At 47.2% G+C, this 24,637-nt stretch overlaps 2 protein-coding genes across 2 annotated transcripts in view; one reads left to right on the top strand and one right to left on the bottom strand.

Annotated features, from left to right (window-relative positions):
• Nucleotides 1–1,702: 1,702 nt before the first annotated feature.
• Nucleotides 1,703–9,172, bottom strand: AP2S1 (adaptor related protein complex 2 subunit sigma 1). The gene is made up of 5 exons (XM_006175103.3): nt 9,015–9,172; nt 6,374–6,523; nt 2,612–2,725; nt 2,295–2,354; nt 1,703–2,087 (listed from the first exon to the last, which is right to left on the bottom strand). The coding sequence occupies exons 1-5, from the start codon at nt 9,015–9,017 to the stop codon at nt 1,986–1,988; spliced, it is 429 nt and encodes a 142-aa protein (XP_006175165.1). The 5' UTR covers nt 9,018–9,172; the 3' UTR covers nt 1,703–1,985.
• A 7,623-nt stretch (nt 9,173–16,795) lies between these two features.
• Nucleotides 16,796–24,637, top strand: part of ARHGAP35 (Rho GTPase activating protein 35) — a 109,558-nt gene continuing 101,716 nt past the window's right edge. The window contains 1 exon segment of the mRNA XM_032485686.1: nt 16,796–17,630. The gene's annotated coding sequence lies outside the window, so the exon portion shown is untranslated.

Here is a 24,637-nt window from a genome sequence, read left to right as displayed (position 1 = left end):
CTATGCTGTACACCAGAAACTAAAACATTGTAAATTGACTTACTTCAATTAAAAAAAATTTGGTTTTAAAAAGATGCAGGCAGAGATTGTCAAGATGTAGCCACAAGCCAAGGAATGTCAGGAGCCACAAGAAGCTGGAGGAAATAAGGAAGCATCCTCCCCCAGCGCCTTCACAGGGAGCATGGCCCTGCTGACGACCTGATTTGACTTCTGGCCTCTAGATCCACGAGAAAATCAATTTCTCTTGTTCTAAGTTACCCAGTTTGGCGTCATGTGTTAGAGTGGCCATAGAAAGCTAATAGTCTCCACGTCCTCATGACCTCAGCACCCTCCTCCAACCTGCTCTGTCCCTGTCCCAGGAATGACCTCGCCTCCCACCCCATCCCCCAGCCACAGATCCAAACCTCAGCCTAGATGCCCCACCCCGACCCTCACCCAACCAGGGTGGTCAGTCTCTAAGTCTTGTTATTTTAAGCCCCTAGGTTTGTGACCATTTGTGATAGCAGCAGTAAGAATCGCATACACTCTTGTACTGATTGTGTCTGTAAAGGAATTCACCTCCCCAAGCCTCAGTGTCTCACGTGTGAAATGATGATGATGACAGCTGGGGCTCACTGTCCACCTGTGTAAATGTCCCATGTCTCCTGTCTCTCACCGGTCCTGGCACACAGCAGGCACTTAATGTCTGTGCATGTTCACTGATGCTATGCACGACCCTAGATTGTCCCAGGGTTACCTTATTCACTCCTCGGGCATATCGCGTGAGATTAAAAACCATAGTGGGCCCATTTTCCAGATGAAGAAACAGAGGCAAGACAGAATAAGTGACTTACCCAAAGGTTACACAGTGTCTGTGTGGCTGAGCTGGGATGGGCCTACCTCCTGCAGCCAGGAGACCGACGTGAAGCTATGTCACTTTAATAAGAGTGGATGTGGCATGCCTGGTGTTGTCCTCAGCTCTGCTGAGGGAGCTGCTCCCCGTGCAGCCAGCAGTCATCACTCTGCTCTCAGTGGGCATGGGGGAGGGGGATATGGCCACTCCAGGGGCACTAGAAACACACAGGGGTGTTTTCTGCTGTCACCATGGCTGAGGGCCACTAGGTGCTGCCATTTGGCAGATGGATGCAGACAGTGTGGCCCCATCTGGTACAGTCTTATACTGGGAGGAATCATCCCACCCTGAGTGCTGGCACTGCTGTTGCCAAGAACCACCGAACACTAGGCCCAGGGCCCGCACTGACCACAACCTAGGGTCTAGTGGTTAAAAACGAGGACTCTGGAGCCACCTGCCTGGGCTCAAAACAAACCTGGTCCGGCAGCAGACCAGCTATGTGACCCTGGGCAAGTCTTTTAACCTTCTCTGAGCCCAGTGATCTCACCTGGAAAATGGAGCTACTCACAGTCCCCTCTTCATGATCTCATGAGGATTAAGTAAGGTCACAAGTGACAAGGCTTAGAACAACGCCTGAGACATTGGTGTTGGCTGTGAGCATTGTTATTTTCGCAAGTGCCTGGTGTCTAAATCTGTCACCCTTACAGTCTCGGGGGGCTCTCTGCGGGCAGAAGCAGGTGTGAATGCACCTGCCCCTCCCCTCTGCCTCACTGAGCACGAGGAGTGTTTGTTGACTGCCTGACGCACTGATGGTGGGGCATGCGGAGTTGCCCATGGTTTCTAGGGAAGACAGGTAAGGGCTCGAGGACATAAGGCCAGGCGGGGACCACAGGTTTATTGGGGGCTCCACGCACGCACTCACAGCATCACACGATGACAGTATGGTTACTCAGTACACACAAGATGGCCTCCGCCCACATCTGGGGCCCAGAGGCCATGGGGTGCGGCCTCCTCCCTTGTGGCCCAGACCCAGCTGGGTGCCTTCCTCCTGGGCAGCTGAGGGAGAGGGCGGCTGGGGTGGGCCCCCGGCCTGGGAAGGGGAAGCGAGCAGGCTAGTCCAGGGAAGGATCAGGGCAGGAGGGATGGCCCACCCTCACTCCAGGGACTGCAGCATCAGCAGCTGTTTGAGCACCTTCGTTTGGCTGGTCTCGCGGATCTCACCGGCCAGGAACATCTCGTCCACGACTGTGTAAACCTGAGCGAAGGGAGGTCAAGGGGAGACCCTGGTGTGAGAGGGGGACCCACCTAGGATGCTGGTCTGAATCTTTGAAGATGGGGAGCTCTGATGCCCGAAAGCCAGGGGACAGACCTCAGTGGAGGCACTGGGGTGGCTGTGGGGTTCTGGCCCACTCCTCCTTCCCCTCCCCTGGCTCCCTCATCCTCATCTTCACCAGGGACCCACCTTGTAGAAGTTGAACACCAGGTCCAGTTCACAGACATTGTGGAAATACTCATTTAAGACCTGGGAGAGGGAGACAGAGGTGGTAAGAGACTGGCAGGAAAGACACACACACATACACACATAGGAATAAAGGGCATCAGAGAGAAATGGCAAAGACAAGTCAGAGCAACACAGAGGAAGGTGGGGAAGACAGAGACCAGAGGAAACAGTGAGGTGGGCAGAGAAAGACAGAGTCCCCCATCCCGCTGCCAACGGGAGGGCACAGAGGGCCGGTGCATCCCAAGGAGACTAGACACGGCCCCCGCCCGCCCGCGCACCTCCACGAAGTTGTGGATGGCCTCCAAGTAGGCCAGGTTGTTGTCGTTGACGTCGACACAGATGCAGAAGTAGAGGCCGGCGTAGCGTCGGTAAATGATCTTGAAGTTCCGGAACTGTGGGGCAGAGAGGCGGTCAGCAACAGGGCGTGCCCAGGACCCGATGCCAAACCATCTAGTCCTTCGTTCCCTGTGTGGACCCTGCTCTGGGTCTGGCCCTGTGCTGGGGACGCAGTGGTGGCCTGGTCGTCCCTGTCTGGGGCTCACAGTCCCGTGGAGAGAAAGAGATTCACCCACAGTCATCCTTTGAGTGAGCAGGGCTGGGCTGTGGGAGCCAAGAGGAGGCGGGTAGCGAACCCAACCTGGGGGTCTGGGAGGACTTCCTGGAGGAGGGGGCATCTAGACTGAGAGCTGGAGGATGAGTAGGAGTGGATGGGCAGGAGTGCTTTAGGCAGAGGAAACAGCCTGTGCAAAAGGCCCAGGGCTGAAAGAGAGAGGCTAAGGTATCCACAGCATCCAGCCCCCTTTCCTTGGCTCCTTGTTGCCTGTGGAGAGAGTCAAATTCCTTAGCCTGGAATTAATCTAGACAATCATTCCACAAACAATGCCCAAGTACCTGCTGTGTGGCAGGCTCTGTGCTGGGCGGTGCAGACTCATGCCTTGTAACCAAGGCAATCCCAGCCCTGCCTTTAACTGAACTGTAATATACATATAAATATTACTACAGTAACACATAAATGCAACATATAAATATTACTACAGTAACACATAAATGCAGGAATAAATAAGCATGAACCAGTGATGCAGACTCAAATTTCATATGCATGTGTAAGTAGACCCAGCAATAGACAGAGATAGAGCTATGCAGACTGGCTAGGAAAGCATGTCTTTGGCCAAAATCTGAAAAACTCAGTCTGGCATATGTGTGTGTCGCCACCTGGTGGCAACCGCAAAAGCCAACACAAGTGCCTGGTTTTTATCCTTTTTTTCCTAGCTTATCCTAGCTTTGTTAATTTCTATACTTGGAGTATGTTTTCTAATTCTGTTACAGTAGTTCCTGCACATAGTCTATGGGTTAGTAGTATATATCAGGATGCTAACTCTACTTTTTTTTTTTTTAAACTGATACAGATACATGATCAAATGTTTGAAGGCCTCTGCTCTGGAGGGGGTGGTTCAAGACAGGAAGCCTAGAGGGCAGGAAAACTTTATCTGGAGGCATTACCAAATGACAGTCATAGCTGGTGTGGCCCCAGCAGGATCTGCCCCTGAGCAGCACTCCTCTTTTGTTGAAATTCTCCCTTTCCTTCTGTCACCCTCCTGGTTCTGTCCTCTGTCACCACTGTGTCCCCAACACTGCCCTGCACAGGAATAGACATTGGAATGGGCTTCAATTTGGAGGAACCTAATATCTGAGGGCCAGGCACTCTCACCTGAGCAGCTGGCCTTTCTGGCTGCTCCTGTCTATTGGGGCCTCACTACCCCACCTCCAGGTCCCTCAGGTGCTGTGACTTTCAGCACTCAGTGTGGGACCTGTACTGTGCCACAGCAGGACACCCCAGGGGAGAGGACCTCCCTTATGTCCCCACTCCCTTTTCCTCACTCCTCCAGGCATCTCAGCTGGGATGTGAACAGACACCTCACTGCTGATCTTCACTTCAATCTGCTGTCCCGAGTACCGCTGAGATGACGACAGCGCCCCCTACTGACAGCCCTGTTTTCTTTCACACTCCTTATCCAATCCTTGGCTCTGCAGTTGGCTCTACTTACAAAAAGCTTGTCGCCACCCTCACTGCTTCCACGCAGGTTCCAGTCACCAGTGTCTCTCACCTGGACCACAGCGATCCCCTTTTGAGTGGTCCCCTGAGAGGGGCCCCTAAAGCCTAAGTCAAGTCAGCTTATGTTCCCCCTTAGCTCAAAACCCTCCTGTGCTTTCTGTCTCACTCAGAGTAAGAGACCAAGCCACCACCACTGCCCACAAGGCCCTGAACCTTCTGCTTCTGTCATCTCTTTTATCTCATCTGCTCCTACCATCCTCCCAGGCTCACTCCACCTCAGACACTCTGGCCTTCTTGCTATTCCAGGAATGCCCCTGTATGTTCCTGCCTCAGGGCCTTTGCACTTACAGTTCCCTAGGCTTGGAATGTCTTGCTCTCAGATACCATTTTCTTTCACTCCTCAAAGCCTTCAGGTCTAGGCTCAAATGTCCCCTCTTCAATGAAGACTTCCTGCCCAAACCATTTAAACCTGCATCCCACCCCACCCCTCCACCATGCTGCACACACCCCAGCAATTCCATCCCCAGTAGCTGCTTCTTTTTTCTCCCTGGCACCTATTACCACCTGATATACTATATCTTCACTAACAGTCTCCTACCGACTAGGAACTGTCAGCTCTCCGAGGGCAGGGACTCATGTCTGTTATGTCCCCTGCTGTATCCCCAGTGCCTAGAACAGTGCCCGGCACACAGCAGGCCCTCAATAAATATTGGTTGAATTCTATCAGATGGTCAGCCTGGTCTCTTGAACAGGTTAATACCTCGAGACTTAAAGGTGAAGGCATCTCAACTAAAAGAGACAAAGAGACAACCAAAAGCAATGCAAGATCCTTGACTGGCTTTCAACAATCAGCTTTGATGATGATCATGAAATTTAAATATTGCTTGGGTATTAAAGCAGTAATATTAAGGAAGTATGATTCATTTTATCAGGCCTGATGATGCTGTTTTAATGTAAGGAAGTGTTTATTTTCTGAGATGTTTCCTGAAATATTTAGGGATGAAATATCATGATCTCTGTAACTTAATTTAAAACACTACAGCAAGACCTAAATGTTCACTGACAGATGACTGGATAAAGAAGATGTGGTATATATATATACACAAAGGAATACTATGCAGCCATAAAAAGAAGGAAATAATGCCATTCACAGCAACATGGATGGACCTAGAGGTTGTCATACTAAGTGAAGTAAGTTTGATAGAGAAAAACAAACATTATATGGTATCACTTATATGTGGAATCTAAAAAAATGATACAAATGAACTTATTTACCAAACAGACTCACAGACACAGAAAACTTATGGTTATCAAACGGGAAAGGTAGAGAGGGATAAATTGGGAGTTTGGGATTAGCAGATACAAACTACTATATACAAAATGCATAAACAACAAGGTCCTACTGTATAGCACAGAGAACTACATTCAATATCTTGTAATAACTATAATAAAAAAAGAAAAAGAATATATATATATATATACGTATAACTGAATCACTATGCTGTAAACCAGAAATTAACACAACATTGTAAATCAACTACATTTCAATTAGAAAATAAATAAATAAAAACACCACAGCAAGTGATGGTTCGTTATACCATTCTCTACACTTACGTGTTTGAGTATTTTTATAGTAAGTTTTCAAACGGCACCAGCAAAAAATAATTCTTGGGCCAAAAAGAGAGGAAAAGCTAGAGCAAAAATGCAAACTCTTAATACTGATGATATCTGGGTAGTTGGGTGTATGGGTCTCCAGTTGACTTCTCTCTCATTGTAGTAACCTGTATGTTAGAAATTTTTCACAATGAGAAGTACCCGCAGAAGGAAGAAAGACAGAAAGCTAAAAGCCTTTGAGTGAATGAATGTGGGGAGGAAGGAGTATCTGAGGAGTTACTTCAATCAGAGGTTGGGCAGGAGGCTGGGAAGGAGGGGTCAAAAGCAAGCAGGGGTGGAGGAGTGGGAGGCACTGTGAGGGGGCATCTGTCACCTCAACGAAGTTGGTGTGTTTGGCATCGCGGACAGTGACCACGGCGTGCACCTCCTCAATCAGCTTCTGTTTCTCATCGTCATCAAACTGCATGTACCACTTGGCCAGGCGCGTCTTGCCTGCCCGGTTCTGGATGAGGATGAAGCGGATCTGGGGATAGCACAGGGACGAGGAATTGAGAGCGAGAGCGGTAGGGAGGGTGGCCCAGGGCTGGATGGCCCTGCCCAACAGCTCCCCCTATCCCCACAGGGGAGAAAGGGTCCCCATGTCCCTGCTGCCTGCCTTCCTAGGGTCTTGGCCACTCCTCAGAGCCCAGCCAGGCTGGCCTGGCTACATGCTTCCACCGCAGGTCCCTGTAGTGCCCCAGGGGAGTGATTTCTCTTCCACCAACCAACTCTGCAGTCAGTTCTAGGGCGCTGAGTCTCAGTCTCCACTAACTCTTGTTGGCCTGGCCTTAAACTAAAGATCCGCCCCTGTCAGCCTCAGATTCCCCACTGGCAAAACAAATTTCCTTACAAGACCTATCTTGTCTGGATGTTTTTTTTTTGGGGGGGAGGTAGGAAACTAAGTCTATTTGTTTATTTATTTATTTATTTATTGAGGGGATTGAGTTTGTTTATTTGTTTGTTTGTTTATTTTAATGGAGGTACTGGGGATGTCTGGGGGTTTTTAAGGTTAAATAAGTTTAGAAATTTATGATTCTGAAAAGCCAGCTCAACTGTCTTAGAGCTACTAGGAACACTGAACAAGTTGATCCCAGAAGTGCTTAGCATAGTACCATGCAGCAATCAATAAAATTAGCTATTATGACAGAGAGGTGTTTGACCAAGTGTCTAAGAACACAGACTCTAGAGCCCAAATGAATCCTGGCACTGCCAACTGTGTGTCTGTGGGCAAGTCACTTAACTTCTCTGGACCTCAGTTTCCCCTTCTGTATAATGGACATAATGAAAGTACTTCCCTCATAAGACTATTGCATGAGTTAATAAACATAGAGAGGGGAGGGTATAGCTCAGTAGTAGAGCGCATGCTTAGCATGCATGATGTCCTGGGTTCAATCCCCAGTACCTCCATTAAAAAATTAAAATTAAAAAAAATTTTAAAGATTACCAGGCATGCCAATGAATAAATAAATAAACAAACAAATTCACCTAGCTAGGAGGCCTACCTTTGGGCCCAGTTCTGTTTGAGACAGGTGTGCTTGTACTCATTTTATAGATGAAGAAACTGAGGCTCAAAGAGAGGAAGTCGCACAGCCAGAAAGCAGAGCTGGGAGTCCAAAGGCTTATCTCTAAACCCCTTTACCCTGAAGTATCTGAGCCTCCGCCTTTTCATGAGAGTCCACCCTCTTTCCTAAGCCTTATTCTCCACACACTCCATCCCTCCTCCCCCAACCAATCAAGCTGGACGGGAACAGGATATTACACTCTCCTTCCAAGAACCCCTTCTGCTGAGCCAAGGAAAACCACTTCCTAGCAGGGCAGGGGTCCCGGCAGGAAGAGACAGGGCATGTGGTGGGGGTGGGGGTACTCACACCAGGCAGCCACAGCCTGTGGGCGAAGCCTGGGATATATGGGGCATAGAGGGAGCAGGGAGCAGAGCTAGAAGCAAGCCTACAGAGCTGAGGGAGAGCTCTGCCTCTTACCCCCAGATTTCCACATACACTTCTTCCTGTTTCTCCTCCCAATTAGAATCTCTCCACCTCAGGGAATTCATCCCGAGAAGTCTCTTCCCGCCTTAATCGTTGCCCCTCTGATGCCCCCCAGCCTTCTCTGTCTCCAAGCCCCCTATCCTGGAGTTGTTCCCTTTTGACTTCCGCTCTCTGGGTTTCAGTGCCCTCTGTCAGGTCTCCTCGCGCTCTGTCGGGTCTCTTCATCCCCCGAGAGGAATACCAAATCCAATGCCCAGTTCTTGCTCCAGAAGTCCCAACCCCATCTCTCAAACTTCCATGCCTATTCCTTATCCTCCAAGACCCCTCTTCTTGCAAAGACCTATTTCATAGCTCCCCACTCATTTCTAGTATCCTCTCCCTACTCCAAGACTTCTCCCTTTTATAGTACACTCTCCCTTAATCTGAAGCCCCATTCCCTACAGTTGCCTACTTCCAGTGTCCAGTCTCTTCTTGAGATTCTCTCTCATCAGCAGTATCCCGCCGAGTTCCAGCACCCCCTCTCCGCCTGCAATGTCAGCTTCCTGCCTCAAGAGACCCCCTCTCCTATTCCAACGTCCCCCATTCTTCTCCAACTATCCTGCCACACTCCCAGAGAGCTCTTCTCTTGGGACACCCCCTCCCCCATCCAATTTCTTTTTCCCTCCTCTGAGATCCTGCCTCGTGAGTTGCCTCCCTGTTTCAAAACCTTCCAGCCATCTCCAGTGTCTCCGTCCCAAACAGCCCTCTCCCCTTGCCACCTGGTCTCCAGAGACCCCCTAGCCTGGAGAGCCCCAGTACACTCCCATGCCCAGGATTACCGCCCAAATCCCCCCTTCCCCGGCCTCTCATCGGCCCCAATCCCGAGAGCCCGCGCTCGGCCCAGACCATCGCACCGAGGCAGGGGGGGCTTGTCAGTATCCCACCAAGCCTCGAGAACCTGCACGTGGACCCACCCTTTGCCCCTCCCCAGCGTGGGCGCGCCCCCGTTACCATGACGACGCCCGTCCAGACCCCGGCGGCCCCGGTCCCGCGGCTTCTGGGTGGCTTGGGCTCTGGCAGCTGTTGGGGGACCGAGGGCTAGAGCGGACTTCCGGCAGAAGAATTCGCCCGCCCTCTAGCGCACAGCCCGCTGGGAATTGTAGTCCAAAGAAAGGTTTCGCTCGTCTGGGCGGACCTGCTGGGGAAAAAGGACGGTCCCCTTTCCCAGCATGCTGTACGACAGTCCTTTTCCTACCACACCGTTCAGACTCCAAGTGTATGCTGGGTGCTATGGGAGAATATCTCCTCGGAAGACTACAATTCCTGGCATGCTCGACAGCCAGCTAGGAGAGAGTTGCATTTTGGGAAATACAGTTCCATTGGTCCTCCTTCTACTCCCCTTCCAAGACGAGAAGGACAGGCTGGGAATTGCTGTTTGAAATAAGATACTGCATTGGGGGTGCTAGAAATGTAACTGTCTTTCTCTGCTCACCCAGTGCTTTGTTTAAAATATGTTGAGTGTTTTCTGTGGGAAACGGACAGTGGTTTAAGAGCATGAATTTGGAAATCGGAACTGTGTGCATACCCCGCTGTTGCATTTCTTAGTTGTGTGACTTTGGATCAGCAACTCACCTCTTAACTTAGTTTCTTCATCTGTAAAAGAGGAATGATCAAAGGGTCACCTCAGTAGGGTTGTTTAAAACATCCGTAAGTTTCGAAAGTACTTGCACAATGCTCGGCACAAAGTAATTGCTCAATAAATATTAGTTAACATCATGAATGTTCACTGTTAACATACATCAGATATTAGGGGTCTTCTTACTTCCTATCCAGAGGACACTTGTCTTCTATCAGTTACTCAGACAGATCAAGTGCTTTCCCACCTCCGCTCCTTTTCTTTGCACTTGCTGTTTCCTGGAAGTCCTTCCCCCATTTATTTGATGGCTGTCCTCTTCCTTTAGTTTAAACACCACCTCCATAGACCGATATAGAGGACCTAATATACAAAAGTTCCCCTCTCCCACCCCTAAAATCCTCTAAATCGGCAGTTAGAATGAGTTTTTAAGCCCTTTTATAACTGTTAATGATTTTATTTTGTGTGTATGTGTATGTGTGTCTTATCTGGATCTCCCATTAGGAGATAAGCTGTTGAGGGCAGGGACCCTGTCTATTGACTGTATATACATCCCCTAGAACACAGTGGCACATAGTAAGCCCTCAGTAGAGGTACTGATACTGAGGGGAGACTTATCCTACTAAAAACAAAGCATCATAGAACAATGTAAATTAAAAGTGTAGTATTGTTAGAAGAACCAACACATAGCTATTGAATAACTGTAGGGGCAAAAAGAGGTCAGAGATCATTTCTGTCTTGTGTGCTGATTCCATCTCCAACAGGACTGGGACCAGGACCAGGTAAGCAAGGTGCCCAGGGTGCAAAATTTTAAAAGGCACTCACTCTTAGATGCTAACCCAGCTCTTGAATGAGCCTGAAAGTGAGAACCTGGCTTGCCTCTCCTGGGTCCCAGTCCTGATCTCCATGCTCAACTTAGTGCCTGGCAGAAGTCTGGTGTTCAACAAACATTTGCTGAATGAATGAATGAACAGTTACCAAGAAAACAGACACTGTTTCCAACCTGACAGCCTTCGTGTTCTAGCGAGGGAAACAGACGTAAATGACATATGCAAATAAATAAAAATTACTGAGCAAACAACAATAAGTATTTCTGATTTCACACAGCTTCTATGAGTCGGGAATTTGGGAGCAGCTTACCTGGGTGATTCTAACTTGATGTCTCTCATGAGGCTGCAGTCAAGATGTCAGCTGGGAATGCAATCATTTGAAGGCTTGACTAGGGCTGAAAGACCTCCCTCCCCAGGTGGCTCACTCATAGGGTTGGTTGATGAATGCTGGCTGTAGGCAGGGCCTCAGTTCCTTACCAGGTGGCCCTCTCCACAAGGACATGTGAGTGTCATGTGGCAGCTGTTTTCCCTCAGAATGAATGACCCAAGAATGGGCAGGGCAGAAGCTGTAATGTGTTTTATGAGCTGGCCTGAAAAGTCACACCCTGTCATTTCTACAGTATCTTATCGGTACACAGAACCGCCTTATCCAAGGTGGGAGGAGGGGATCTGAATCTATCAGGCAAGAATCAGTGTGATCCATCTTGGAGAACTGGCTACCATCATTCTAATAGCAGAGGCAGCTGGCCTCACTAAAGAATTGGGGACAGCATTAGGCAAAGTGCGCAAGCAGGGAACAGACTTTGTGTCTGTTGTCAAGAATCTTACGGCCTGGGTGGTTTGGAGTCTGAGGCGATATTCTGCAGATTTAGACAGAAAGGACCAGTTCCAGCACTTTCACTTTAGTATGGACCATGGAAAGACTCTCTCCTTTAGGATGTCATTACAGCATGCTCATCATAGGGACAAATTGGAAAGAGGCAAAATATGCATCAGTAGGGGAAAAGCTAACTAGTTCAAATGCAGTCACATAAAATATGATGTAGGAGTTTAGATGAATGAAAGAGATCTCTATGAGTTGATATGGACAATCACTAAGACATGTTGTTGGAGAAACAAAGGAAGCTGCATAGTGATACCTACACATTGTATCATTTGATTTTTCTTTTTATTTCTCTCCAATTTTTTATATAGAAAACTTCCATATCTACGAAAAAGCTATAATGGGGGTGGGGCTAGCTCAGGGATAGAGCACATACTTAGCATGCATGAGGTCCTAGGTTCAAACCCCAATACCTCCATTAAAAAATAGATAAATACACAACATTGTAAAATAACTATTACTCAATAAAAAAATGTAAAAAAAATAGATAAATAAATAAACCTAATAACCTCCACTCACACACACAAAAAAAATGAGCAAAGGACTTGAATGGACATTCTCCAAAGAAGATATACAAATGGCCAATAAGCACACAAAAAGATGCTCAACATCACTAGTCCTTAGGGAAATGCAAGTCAAAACCACAATGAGTTACTACTTCACAACCATTAGGATAGCTATCATCAAAATCAAAACAACAACAACAACAAAGAAAATAACAAGTGTTGGCAAGAAGTTGGAGAAATTGGAACCCTCATTTATTGCTGGTGGAAAGTGAGATGGTGCAGCCATTGTGGAAAACAGTTTGGTGGCTCCTCAAAAAAGTTAAACATAGAATTCCCATATAATTCAGCAATTTTATTTCTAGGTATATATACCCAAAGAATGGAAAACAAGAACTCAAAGACATACTTGTGCACCAATGTTCACAGTAGCATTGTTCACAATAGCCAAAACCCCAAATGCCCACCAATAGCTAAATGGATAAGCAAAATACAGTATATACAAAATATGATATATTATCCAACATTAAAAAGGAATTAAGTTCTGATACATGCTACAACATGGATGAATCTTGAAAATATTATGTTAAATGAAACAAGTCAGACATGAAAGTACATGAGTTATCTGGAACAGACAAGTTTACAGAGGTCGAAGCAGTATATGGGTTGTGTGGGGAAGGGAAATGTCTCAGTAGTAGAGCGCATGCTCAGCATGTACAACTCCTGGGTTCAATCCCCAGTACCTCCATTAAAAAAAAATATATGGGCTGCTAGGGGTGGGGGGCATGGGAGAGAGGCCAAAAGGGGAGTTGTTGTTTGATATGTACAGAGCTTCAGTTTGGTATAATGTAAAAGTTTTGAAAATGGTTAGTGGTAATAGTTGAACAACAGTATGAATGTACTGAATGCCACTGAATTGTATACATAAAAGTGGTTAAAGTGATGTTTCATGTTAATTTTACTACAATAAAAAGTTATATGATTTATGTTAAAAAACAAACAACTTTACAACTCAATAGGCCCTATCAGCACCGTGGTACTATGTTCTAAGAATTTTTCTAAGAAATTCATTTATTGAAACCTCAAAATAACACTGTGAGGTAGGTACCAATATTATATACTCCATTTTACAGATAAGGAAATTGAGGTACAGAGGAATAACTTGTCCAAGGTCACACAGCTTGGAATTTGTGAAGCTGAGATTCTAGTTCAGACATTTTGGCTCCAGAGTTAATGCCTCTGGCCACTATACTATACTGCATTAGTGCAAGTGTATAGAGAGGTCTGGAAGAAAACACACTTCTGGAGAGACCAGGGTATATGGTTGGGTTGTCCAAGGAGACTGCATCTTATCTGGGGTATTTTAAATTTTTTGTGAGGAGAAGAAATTCATATATTATTGGTAATTAAAAATAATTAAAATAAAATATAGAAAAATGGGCAAAAGATTCAAATAGCATTTTCACAAAAAATGCTATTCAATGGCATGTATATATACATACGAAACAATGCTTAACCTCATTAATTCATTTATCACTGGGGAAAGACAAATTAAGACCACAGTGGGATACCACTACACCACTATTAGAATGGCCAAAATTAAAAAGATGGACAGTACACGTGTTTGGGAAACTGTGGAGCAAGCGGCTGAAATTCTTGTGCACGTCTCCAGGGATGGAAGTAGGTATATCCTCTTTGGGAACCTGGTTGAAAAAGGAGAACACATGCACATCCTGTGACCAGTAATTTCACTCTGAGGTACATACCTAGCAGAAATGAGCGCAAATATTTACCAAAAGTCACGTTCTGGACTGTTCAGAGCTGCACTATTCACAATAGCCAAAAAGTGGAAACTACCCAGATGCTCACCAACAGTAGAATGGATAAACATATCGTAGTTCCGTCACACCGTGGAATACTTCACAGCGCTGAGAATGAATGATCTACATCTCTACAAAGTAACGTGGATGAATGCAACAAACTATGTTGATAAAAAGAGGCCACTTATTGTACAATCCCCTTTATAAAAAGTATTAAATCAGGCAAAAGTAAACTAAAACAGGCATGGAAATTAGGATAGAGGGTCTCTTGTGCGGGAGGGGAGTGAGTGAAAGGGGACACAGGGGGGCTTCTCAGAGACTGGTCACATTTTTTCTTTATCTGGGTTCTGGTTACAGGGATGTGTTCTCTTGTGACTGTTCATCGAGCTGTGCACATGTGTGACTTGTGCATTTCTCAGTATGCATGTTATAATTCTACTTTTAAAATTCATGGAAGTTGGGAGGTTCATCATCTATCCATCCATCCATCCGACATATGGTGCGTGTCCACTAAGTGTCAAGCACTGGCCAAACCCTGGGATTCTGCAGGGAATCCAGGCATCCCCGCCTTCCTTGTGATTGGCTGATCTTGCGGCCAATGGCAGGAAGAGTTCACTTCTCTAGGACATCCCCTGCAGCAACAGCTAGCAGAAGCTTCCTCAGCTCGGTTTGTAGGCGGCGCTGTGAGCTCACTGACTCCTTGGCTAAGCGCAGATCTGGTCCCCACCCTCTCTCTGATTTCTGACTCTGAGGAATGGAGAGAGAATATGCTCCAGCACCTTTACCCTCTTTTCAAAAACTCTTCTGTGGATTTTTCTGCCTGTGCATCTCCCCGATTCGGGTCCAGTTCCCGCCTCGTATCTACTCCAGCTCCACGGTTCGTGTGACCCCCAGTCCTAGCTATTCGGCCCTCCAGGGCCATGCTTGGAAATTTTGACAGTGTCCCAGGCCGGCAGTCGGCACTTCACTCTGTCGGCTAATTGTTTACTCGCTTGTCTATTTATCCTGCAATGGAGGTTAGCCGGGTTCGCGGAGGCGGCTGCCCCCAGGGAAGCCTGCTTCCTGTGGTTGGCTTGCTCAGCTAACACCCGCCCTCCTGTGCATTGGAAAGAAATGCAGTTAGGAAGGCCCTCCTTGATGGTTCTGTTCCTCCAGCCAGGGAAACTCTGCCTGAGTCCCTGCTTTGTGCCTGGACCCGTGCTAGGAGCATCAACGGTGACTGAGCCAGCCCCTACCCTGTCCTCAAGAGACTCAGTCCAGTGAGAGAGAAAGACTTACCACGAATTAGGGACAACCCAGGGTGGCCTGGGCTTGGTTGGAGGACCTAAAAGGGCCGTAGCAGCCTGGAGGAGGTGCCTAATCAGGCTAGCAGATCAGGGAGGGCCTCTCAGAAGAAGGGACAGCTAAGCTAATATCTGAAAGAGGGGTAGGGATTAGTCATTGAACAAGGAATTTGTCTTGGCTACCATGCCCCAGTGCCAGTTATCATCTCCTTTGTTTAGCATTGGATTCACTCATTTATTCATTAACAAGTATTTAGTGTGGGCCATTTGCCAGACTGAGGAACTAGCCAAAGTCTCTGCCTTCAGAGGACTCACACATAAGATAATGATGTCAGTACAGAACTTCAACCCCTGATGGAGTGCTATGAAGAAGTACTTGATGCATAGTTATCTGACCCTGGTTGTTTAGGTTTGAGTCTCCTATCAGCCACTCACTAGCTGTGTAACCTCTCTGTGCCTTAATTAAGTATAATAATACCTTTAACCTATTTGTAAGGTGTTGTAAGGATTAAGTGAGTGCTTTAGAATGTTGCCTAGCAGAAAGTGCCCATTTTTTATCAAAGTATGAGGCGTCAGGCCAAATCTGGGAGACCACGCTGAGGAAGTGACTTCAATTGAGAGTTAAATGAATAAGGCAGAACTGACTTGCTCCAGAATAAGGAGAGATGAGTATCTGAATCGAGTGAGCCCAGTCTTCTCTCTTCTCTAGGTGCTGGCAGTTCACAAATTTTCCTAAGCTTGGAAGGACCTAGAACACTGCATTGGAGTTATAAACACATATTAATCTGAAGTAGGGGAATCCAATGTCCTTTCTTCTGTCTTTCTGGTGTTCTCAAGTGGTAGATCTCAAAATCACTTACAAACCAGGGTTTGCAGTGGCAGCCTAAAGAAAATCTGGCCCACACACTGGATTTGTTTAGCCCACAGTGCTAAAAACAAACTTTAAAAAACATGAACGTCTAAAAATCAAATTTCATGCATTAAAGTGTTAAGTTTAAAAAAAGGTGTGTGTGTGAATGAAACCAATCCTAATCAGTAATTAGAAAAACTTTATTTAACGGGATGCTTTAAACTTGAGTGCGTGTAATTTATCAGCGTTTATAGAGCAAGGCATGATTTTCAGCACTTTACAAACGTAACTCATTAAATTCTCACAACAAACCTTACTAAACAGGTAAGATCATCACTCCACTTTTTAGATGGAGGGACTGAGTAAAGAAACTAAAAATGCAATTAGCAGCATAGACTTTCTTCATGCATTCCTTAAATATTGACTAGGGTTCCCAGAACGTTCATCTTTCACGGTTCCTACTTCCGGAGGGGTCCCAGAGGAACCCCTCTTCAATTCACAGGAACTCAAGGGTTACAGCGATGCTCCTTCCCATCACTACTGTTTCCCCTCCGGGGACCCGAACTGACATTTGATTTGCAGTCATTTGCACAATGCTGACTTGGAGGCCAGGGCTACACAAGGGACCAGGCCCTCGCCCCTCTCCCGGGATCAGGTGATCACAGAACCCAGAGCAAGTTGTAATAACGCGCGTAATGCCTGCAGATTTTCTTCACTGCCAGGGAAAAGAGCACGCGCTCCTCAGCCCCGCCCATTCTTCCGGAACGACGAATTGCGAGGCTTGGATTGGTCTAAGGCGGGCCACGCCTCCTCGTGTTCCCCAATCAACTCCCTCACTGGGTGCGCTCCCTCCTCCTCAGCCCCTCCCCACCGCCCCACGTTACGTCGCTCCCTCTCTCGTCCTCCGTTATCCCGGGGGCTGCGGCTCGCGCGGCAAACCCACCTCCCCTTGCCTTTCATTGGCTGGTCAGGTCCCGCGCGAGCGGGATCGCGCCCTTCGCCTCCGCCCCCAAAGCTGGGCCATGCCTTTCCCTTTCTGGTTTCTCCAAGAGCCAGCGCGAGGTGGGCATCGGCTGCTTCAGGCGCGCGCAAACACGGGCGCGCCCGCCTGCCGCGGGCCACTCCCTCCGCCTCGCGCGAGTAGCTGCGGCGGCTGGCAGCCCCTCCTGCGCACGCGCACTTGCCCACCCAATTCCCTCTGCTCGGTCGCGGGTCCCCTCGCGCTTAGTCTCGCGCCGCAGCTATCGCAGTAGCAGCACCTTCTTGGGGCGCACGCGCACTGCATCCCCCGCGCCCGTTCCCTGGACGCAGGAGGACGCAGGCCGCCGCGGTGGCAGTGAGCCTTTGGGGCGCGCACGCGCTTTCGCTTCTCCCTTGCCTCGCGCCAGTTATCCCCTCGCAGCGCGCGCTCGGGGGCCGTTATCCCCCTTCAACGGTCCCCGCGCCACGCACGCGCAGTAGCAACGGGCGCGCGCACGGGAGCGGCGGCCGCAGGAAGGAGGCGCCGCCGCCGCCGCCGCCGCCATTGCGAAGGAGGGAGGGAGCGAGAGAGCGAGGCTGGTCCGCCCTCCCCCTGGTTCCCGCCCCTCCCCCCTTCCCCTCCCCGCCCCCCGCCCCGAGGGAGAGCAGCGGAGCGGCGGGAGGAGGAGGTGGAGGAGGCGGAGGAGGGAGCCCGCGAGGGAGGGTCCGCCCGGCCCCCCGCCGCCGGAGCTGCCGCCGCCGCCTCAGCCGCCGCTGGACGAAGAGCAGCAGAACATGGCGCCGGGGCCGCCGTCGTCGCTGCTGGGATCCCGGAGGCCGGGGCCGCGCTGAGGGCGCCCAGCTGGTGAGTGCGCGAGCTCGCGGGCCCCGGCGGCGAGGCCGGGCGCCGCCCCGCTGTGGGGTCCAGGGGGAGGCGGGGACCGCGGGGCCCGGAGCCCGCGAACAATGGAGGAGCCGGAGGGGGAGGGGAGGGAGGGCCCCCCAGTCCCCTGGGCCCCGGCGCCCCCGCCGCTTCGCGCTGCGGCCCGGCCCGCCGGGGCCCGCCTGCCCTTCGGACTTGCCCCTGCCCGCCCCAGCCCTGCCGTCGCCGCGTCTGCCCCCACCTTCCAACCCATTGGGATCTCGGTGTCTGCCTTGGTCCCCCACCCCCTCACTTCAGCCACTCTGCTCCCAATTCTGCGTCTCTTCCGCCCCTCAGTAATGCCCTTCGCCCCTCTTGGACTCTGCAGTGCTCATGGGACCCACCTTCTTCGTGACTCTTCCGCATCTCTTAATTCTAGACCCCCACTTTGATATTCGTGACCCTTTTGCCTTATACGATTCTACTCTCACCACCCTGGATTTGTCCCCTTCTTTGACCCATCTAGTGTTACCCTCCTCTGTTGCACCCTCAGGAGCTGTCCCTTTAGGACCTGCGATTCCACCTCCTTGGAGATCCATACGAGACCTTGTTCGTCTTGACACTGCTGCCCTCATGTCTTTTTCTTGGACTTAATTCCACCTCCCTCTTGGGCCCTACTGCCCAGTCACAAGACCTGCTGCACCCCTGGGCTCTCTGACCCTTGTCTGCCTCACTTCAGTCCCCTGCCCCCTCTCGGACTCGGCTGCACCTTGCTTGCCTCCTCCCGTACTCAGATCTTGCTCCCGTTTGCCATTCAGAGCCTTTCCTCCCTTCCAGACCTTTCTGCCTCTCCACTTTACCCCTCGTCCAATCTCAGATCTCGCTGAGCCCTCCAACCTGCTTGCTTTCCGACTTTGCCTTCCACGAAGCAGCCTCCTCCCCCTTCTCTGACTCTGCAGCTCTCTCATTTCTACCACTCACTTCTCTGACCTTTCTCCCTAACTCAGTCTCTCCGCAGTCTCATGCCATGCAGTTGCCAGTTGTGCTCCAATATTCTCCTTGCGGTTTCTTCTTCTCTCCACCTCCTTATTGGCCAGCTTATAAGCTGTTCCATTCATTTGCGCCCCCTTCTTTTGACTTGTCTCTGTTTCAGTTCTTAACAGCTTAAGACCTGCTTACAGCCTCCTCTGTTGCCGAATCCTGTTCTCTCCATTTTGGTCCTTCTTGGATTTGCCTTTTACTTCACCAAACCATTGGTAATTTCTGTCTGATCCGTAGCTCCTTTCCTTCCCATACTGCATCTCATACCTGCCCCAAATGCTTTTTGCACCTGCCCTTTCATTTGTTCTGTTTTGCCCCATTCTCTCTATTTAATGTTTTCCTCTCAGCTCTGCCCCTTTCGGAGCTGTCCATTTGTTCACCAATTTTTTGGACCCATTTCAACTTTCCTACTGCTGTCCCCTCTTGGAACCATCCTCTTTTACCCTGGTTATCTTGTAGCTGCCTCGCACCTCTATTGCCTCTCAATTCTAAGTTTTCCACCTTATCTTCTCTTTCCCCACTATTTTGATTCAGCTACCCCTCTCCTTTCTCGTATTTGTCCTTTTTTTTTTTTTGCCCTGCCTCTTAACCTGTTTTTTGAGTCTCTTTTCCAACTCTGCCTAGTATAGAGATGTTTTCTCAACCATTCCTACCTGTCATTACCCCAGTTCCCTCTTGGAGCTGCCTCAGTTCTTGGCTAGAGTCTCCCTTTTGGTGTCCCTCTCCCAGTTCTGTACTTCATTGCCTTGTTTTCTTCCTTGTTTTTTCTTTCTTCTTGTATCCTGCTAGACTCCTTCCCGTTTAGTTCCAATCAGACTTGTTTCTCCCAGCTCCCCCCTCCTTGACCCGCCCATTCTCCACTGAGTGCTTTCCCTCTTCAGATGTGCCTTTCTCTAGTCTCCATCCCTCAGCTTTGAAGAAGGGACTCGGTTGGGCCTCGGACTCTCCAGGCTCTGATTTAGACTGCAGATTCTCTCAGCATGCTGACCCTGAGGGTTTTATCTCAAGGGATCCTGTGAGATCTGGATAAATAGGTGAAGGTTGGTTGACTGGTTACTGCTCTCTGGAGTCTGGGAGTGTCTTCCCTATTTCCCCCACTTCTACCAAGGTTATGGTGATGGGAGTGGATCTCTTCCCATTGCCCAGTTTTCTTTCCCACTCCCATTTTGTTCCCCAGACCCTTTGGATCCCTGGGCTTTGTAGCTTTTGTGTCCTTCAAAAAAGGAGAGTGCGGCTGCTCACAGGTCTGTCATCTCTTTCTCACTTTCCCTCCCTCCTCTGAGCTATTATAAAGAGACAGTTATACCGTCTTCCACCTCCAAGCCAGCACCGCTTGGGAGAACTTTGGAGTGTGCTTTTTGTTTTTTGTTTTCCAGCTGACAAGTATATTTTTGTTTTATCCTTGGCTGAGGAAATGCCAGTTCTCAAGTATTTCCCAATCCCACCAGAGGTTATGGCCGCACTTAGGGTTTACTGCTCTAGGTCTGCAGAAGCTGCCTTCCCTAATGGTCTCTGGTTTGCTGTGTGACCTCCGGGAAGGGTTGGGGAGGGTGGGCTTATTTTTTTTCACCTCTGCTCCCGGAAGAATTCAGCTTCCTGGTCTTCAGAATAGTGAGGGCCTGGGTTTGGAAAGGCCTTTGTGATTGTTTGTTGAAAGAGAGAGTGCCAAGTGTCACTCAGATTTCTGCCCTCTGGTATTGCTGGCGTTCCCAGCCACAGGAGCGGAATGCCTCTAGGCAGATCCACGCTGAATTTGGGAAAGGGAGAGGGTTCATTGCTGTATCAGGAGTATGTGGGTGGGCCCTGGCACTACCCAGGCCATTTGATAGAGTGAGAAATGGGTGTCAGGAAATGGCCGATATGGTTGGGGTTTTGGTTTATTTCCTGGGAAATGTACCTTAGCCACCTTTCCTTCAGCTGCTTTCTTCAATGATCTTATGTTGGGGGTGGGGATTAGGAAATTCATTCAGAGGAAGAGGTGGTTTTTACAGAAAATCATCCAACTATTTTCCTTCCTTAACTTGGGAGAGAGAACCTTTTGCATGTTCTAGGTTTATTTATTTTATTTCTTAAGTAAATCAACCTCCTGATTTTTTTCCCCCTGTGGCCCAGGTCAATTGCATATTAAAACAGCCGTCCAGCTGTGAAGGAGAATTTACTGGAAGGACTTTCTTAACTGAGCTATGATCAAACTTTGTTTACTTCAGCACTTATTTAGAAGTAGTTCTCTGTGAACACATTTGAAATAAAGAACATGCACTGTCATCTACAGAAATGGACCATTGACTCATCAAATATTAGGGCATTTGTACATAAGACAGTGAAGGAGGCTGGATAGTAGATCTGTATGGCTCCTTTACCTTCTGAGTTCTTAGGACTTTAAATTTTGTGACAAGCAGAGTCTGATAATTTTAATTATCAATGGCATTTGCTTTCACCATTATTGACTTTAAGAATTTTGGTTCATTTCTGTTAATTTCTGAATTTTGGCCTTGTGATGATCATGATTAATTCTCTGAATTTATTTGAGTTTATGTCTCCCATGTTGGTATAAATAGTTGTTTTTATTCATAACTTGGAAGTGCCATCTAATTAAGAATAAAAACAATTGTGTATGCAGAACCACTTAAATTTGTGTTCCAGAGTTTTAATACTGCTGACAGCATAGAAAGTTTCTGCATGCTGAAAGCCTAAGTTTATTTTACATAATAGGAAGAGAGGAAACATAAGAACAAAGAGCTGTTTTTTTCTTCCTAAACTGGTAACTGATATTCCAAAGACTGTCAGATTTCTCTGATAGTAGCAGAGTCTCCAGCTCCTGTATCAACATTTGCTTTCATGATGGAATTGGGTGCAACAGAAATCTAAGGTGGTAGCCTTGGCCTTCTGGAACAATTAATATGCCAGTTGGGGGTGGGGTGTGGAGCAGGCGATGGTGACAGACAACTGTTTTTAACCTAGTAACATGTCTTCAGTTGTTCCTTGCCCTGCCTAGAAAATCTCCATGTAACTGGTCTGATTAAAGTTCCTATCTTTTTATACTAACCTTTCTTTTTGACTGTGTCCCCTCTTCCTTCCCTATTGCCCCTTTTTTTTCTTGGTATGATGAAGGTCAAAGCATTTGGGACAATAAAAAATCAAAATAGTCATTCCTGTTGATACTGGACACATGGAAGAAGTTTTCTATGTGCAGATCCATGGGCCTGATGGTGACTTTTGGCAAAGACAGTGTGGGAGGAGTGAGGGTTGCACAGATGATTGATTGTAAACTGTAGCCTCGTAGGTATTTGGTCAGTATGTGATGTGATGAGGAAACACATCAGGTTGATACATTGGAGACTGAAAAGGTGAGAGTGGTTGTTCATGTCCCTCTGGTCTTGTCTGCTTTCCCCTCTTTGGTCTGCTGTGGTGTTCCGAGAGGTGTTAGGTCTCTTGTAGGGCCTTCCTGTGATCTGCTTCAACTATTGTCATTCACCAAGTAGCAGTCTAAACAGTGTGTTAGTATATCCAGTCAGTGTGACATTTTATTGATCATCTAGTTCAGTTGTTTAAAATTTCTTTTTCACGGTTTATGAAATAGATAAACTTGGAGATTCTCTGCTTAAAGAGGGACGGTAACTAGCAGAAATCCTTTGGGTTTCAAGCAATAGTTTGAAGATCTGTACCTAGTCTAGTCTTCTCATTTACAGATTGGGGAAATGGAAGGCTTGCTAGTAGCATGGTGACAGGCTTCCTGTCGTAGTTGAAAGAGTCCAGGGCGTACAGGCAGGAGACTTTCTGGCCTTAACCTAATTAGATGGAACCTTGGACAAAGCGCATTCACCTCTCTGGGCTTCACATTCCTAGCCTGAAGTCTTGTGTGCCATCCAGTTCTGATTGTAGATCCTTGTCCTGGATCACATACCATGTTAGAGCTGGGAGTGGGACCAGACTCCTGGTGCTACTTTTAACCGCTGCCCCCCACCTCAATCAAATCCTGTAACACAGAATTGGCCCAGAGTAGGGAAGGGGGCTCTTTCCCTGGGAGATGCAGTAGAATGAATTGCATTACCTTTGTTGCATGCTTTTTCAAATATAAAATGAACTCTTGCCTCTTTTTCAGCTATTTGGTTGAAGATTAGTTTGTAATTTGGGGAGAAAGGAGCATCCAGAGTGTATCAGCTACATAACTAAAACCATGTATCTCTTAAAAACAATGTGGAATTTTTCAGGCTGAGTCACTGTTGACATAGGCTCTCTCAAATAGCAATGGCAGTAGTGCTTCAGTTGCTGGTATTAAGAAATGCAAACAAATCATTTATGTTCATCTTCCTGAAAATTAATTTGTTTCATTTTTGATACAGTGCTTTATTGGGCTTCATCTGTGAAAAATTCTTAAAAATAATATTTGGCATCTGTCAGTCTAGTTTTCATTTACTTGCTTCTCTGATATTAAGAAACACCATGAAGTTGTTATATTAGCAGAGAACCAGGTCCTTTCAGCCATGAAGCATCATCATAGGAAAGTAATATTTATTTTAGTTGAAAATAGCCAGATTTGCCTGTCTCATTCCTTTATTGATTGAACATTTTCATTTTATGAATTTGTGGCAGTTGTGACAATTGCATTATGCATCTATATAGTATAGGTATTTCATACTTTTTTCGCTCTCCTAGTGTCTCTGCATTCTTATTTGGAAAATGTTCTCTTACTCATCACTATTATAATATTTGCACTTGGTAATCAAAGTTGAACAATTGAGAGACAGCTTCCTATGGTATAAAGAATGTTGAATTGATAATAAGAAAATCTAGGTTCTACAGCTTACTGCTGTGTGACTTTGGCCAAATCATTTTCACCTCTCTTGACTGCATTTTCTTCTTTAGAAAAACAAAGGGGTTATACTCGTTATTTCCAATGATTTCCCACCATACCTTGTACATAGTAGGCCCCCACTACATACATGCTAATTGAAGCCAAGCTGGTGCCAAAGCATTTTTCCATTTTTTTAGGGGGGGGGGCACAGTGGGGGAGATGTGTGCACTGACTATAATGGCCATTTTTAGGCTTGAAACTCTTAGATGGCATGCCCTCCTGGTCAGCATTTAATCCCTATACATACATACACGCATATTTCCTAAGTGTCTTGAGCAGGGCCACACAGCTAATAAGTGGTAGGGCTGTGTTATAAATCCATGTCTGTCTAATTCAGAAATTTATGTTTATTTTATTAGATAGTCTTGTCTCACTGGGATATAAGAATAATCTATAGTTCCGTCCCCTGAGGAATTGGTAGTCAGTTATAAATAATTAACTATACATATAATATGGAATGGGGTGAGGGAGGTAAATGTTGAATAGACTATTCTGATTAGTTTCTGGCTCCTTGGGAGTCAGTCCTGTATTAATCTTAAAGATATTCATATTCAGAGACTGAGCACACATTAGGTTCCATTCTTTTCAAAAGAATCTACAGCCACATATACCAGCTTGTCTTTCTAGTCAGTACAGTATATTGAAAAAGCTGAGCATTTCATTTCTGACCTGGATTCAGACCCAGGTATAACAGAACTGTAAGTAAATTTGTCCAACAGAAAGAAGAAAGAAATGTTTGGTCATATAATGATCTTAAATCTGTATTTTCTTTGGCAAATAGAAAAGTATCTGAACAGGTCCTAATTTCTCAGATTTTCTTCTGAGAAAACTTTCTAAGCACGTAGAAATGTACAGATTAAAAATACGCTTGCCTCTTGACTTATTTGTGTAGAGCTCCCTATAATGCTTTTTTTAAAAATTGCAATTCAAAAAGTTATTAAATAATGTTGGGGTGCAAGAATGTTGGCCAGCTACAGCTAATAGCCTCCTGAAGTGTAAAAAAAAAATTGTTGCATGGTACTTCTCTCCATCTCTATTTAAAAAAAAGGTCGAAACCCAGGCTTCATCTATTACAGCCTGCACTACTTAGGAATAAGACAAAGGAAAATGATTA

Source organism: Camelus ferus, chromosome 9, assembly GCF_009834535.1.
Source record: "Camelus ferus isolate YT-003-E chromosome 9, BCGSAC_Cfer_1.0, whole genome shotgun sequence".
Classification (NCBI taxonomy): domain Eukaryota; kingdom Metazoa; phylum Chordata; class Mammalia; order Artiodactyla; family Camelidae; genus Camelus; species Camelus ferus.
This window is presented reverse-complemented; position numbering and strand designations above follow the sequence as displayed.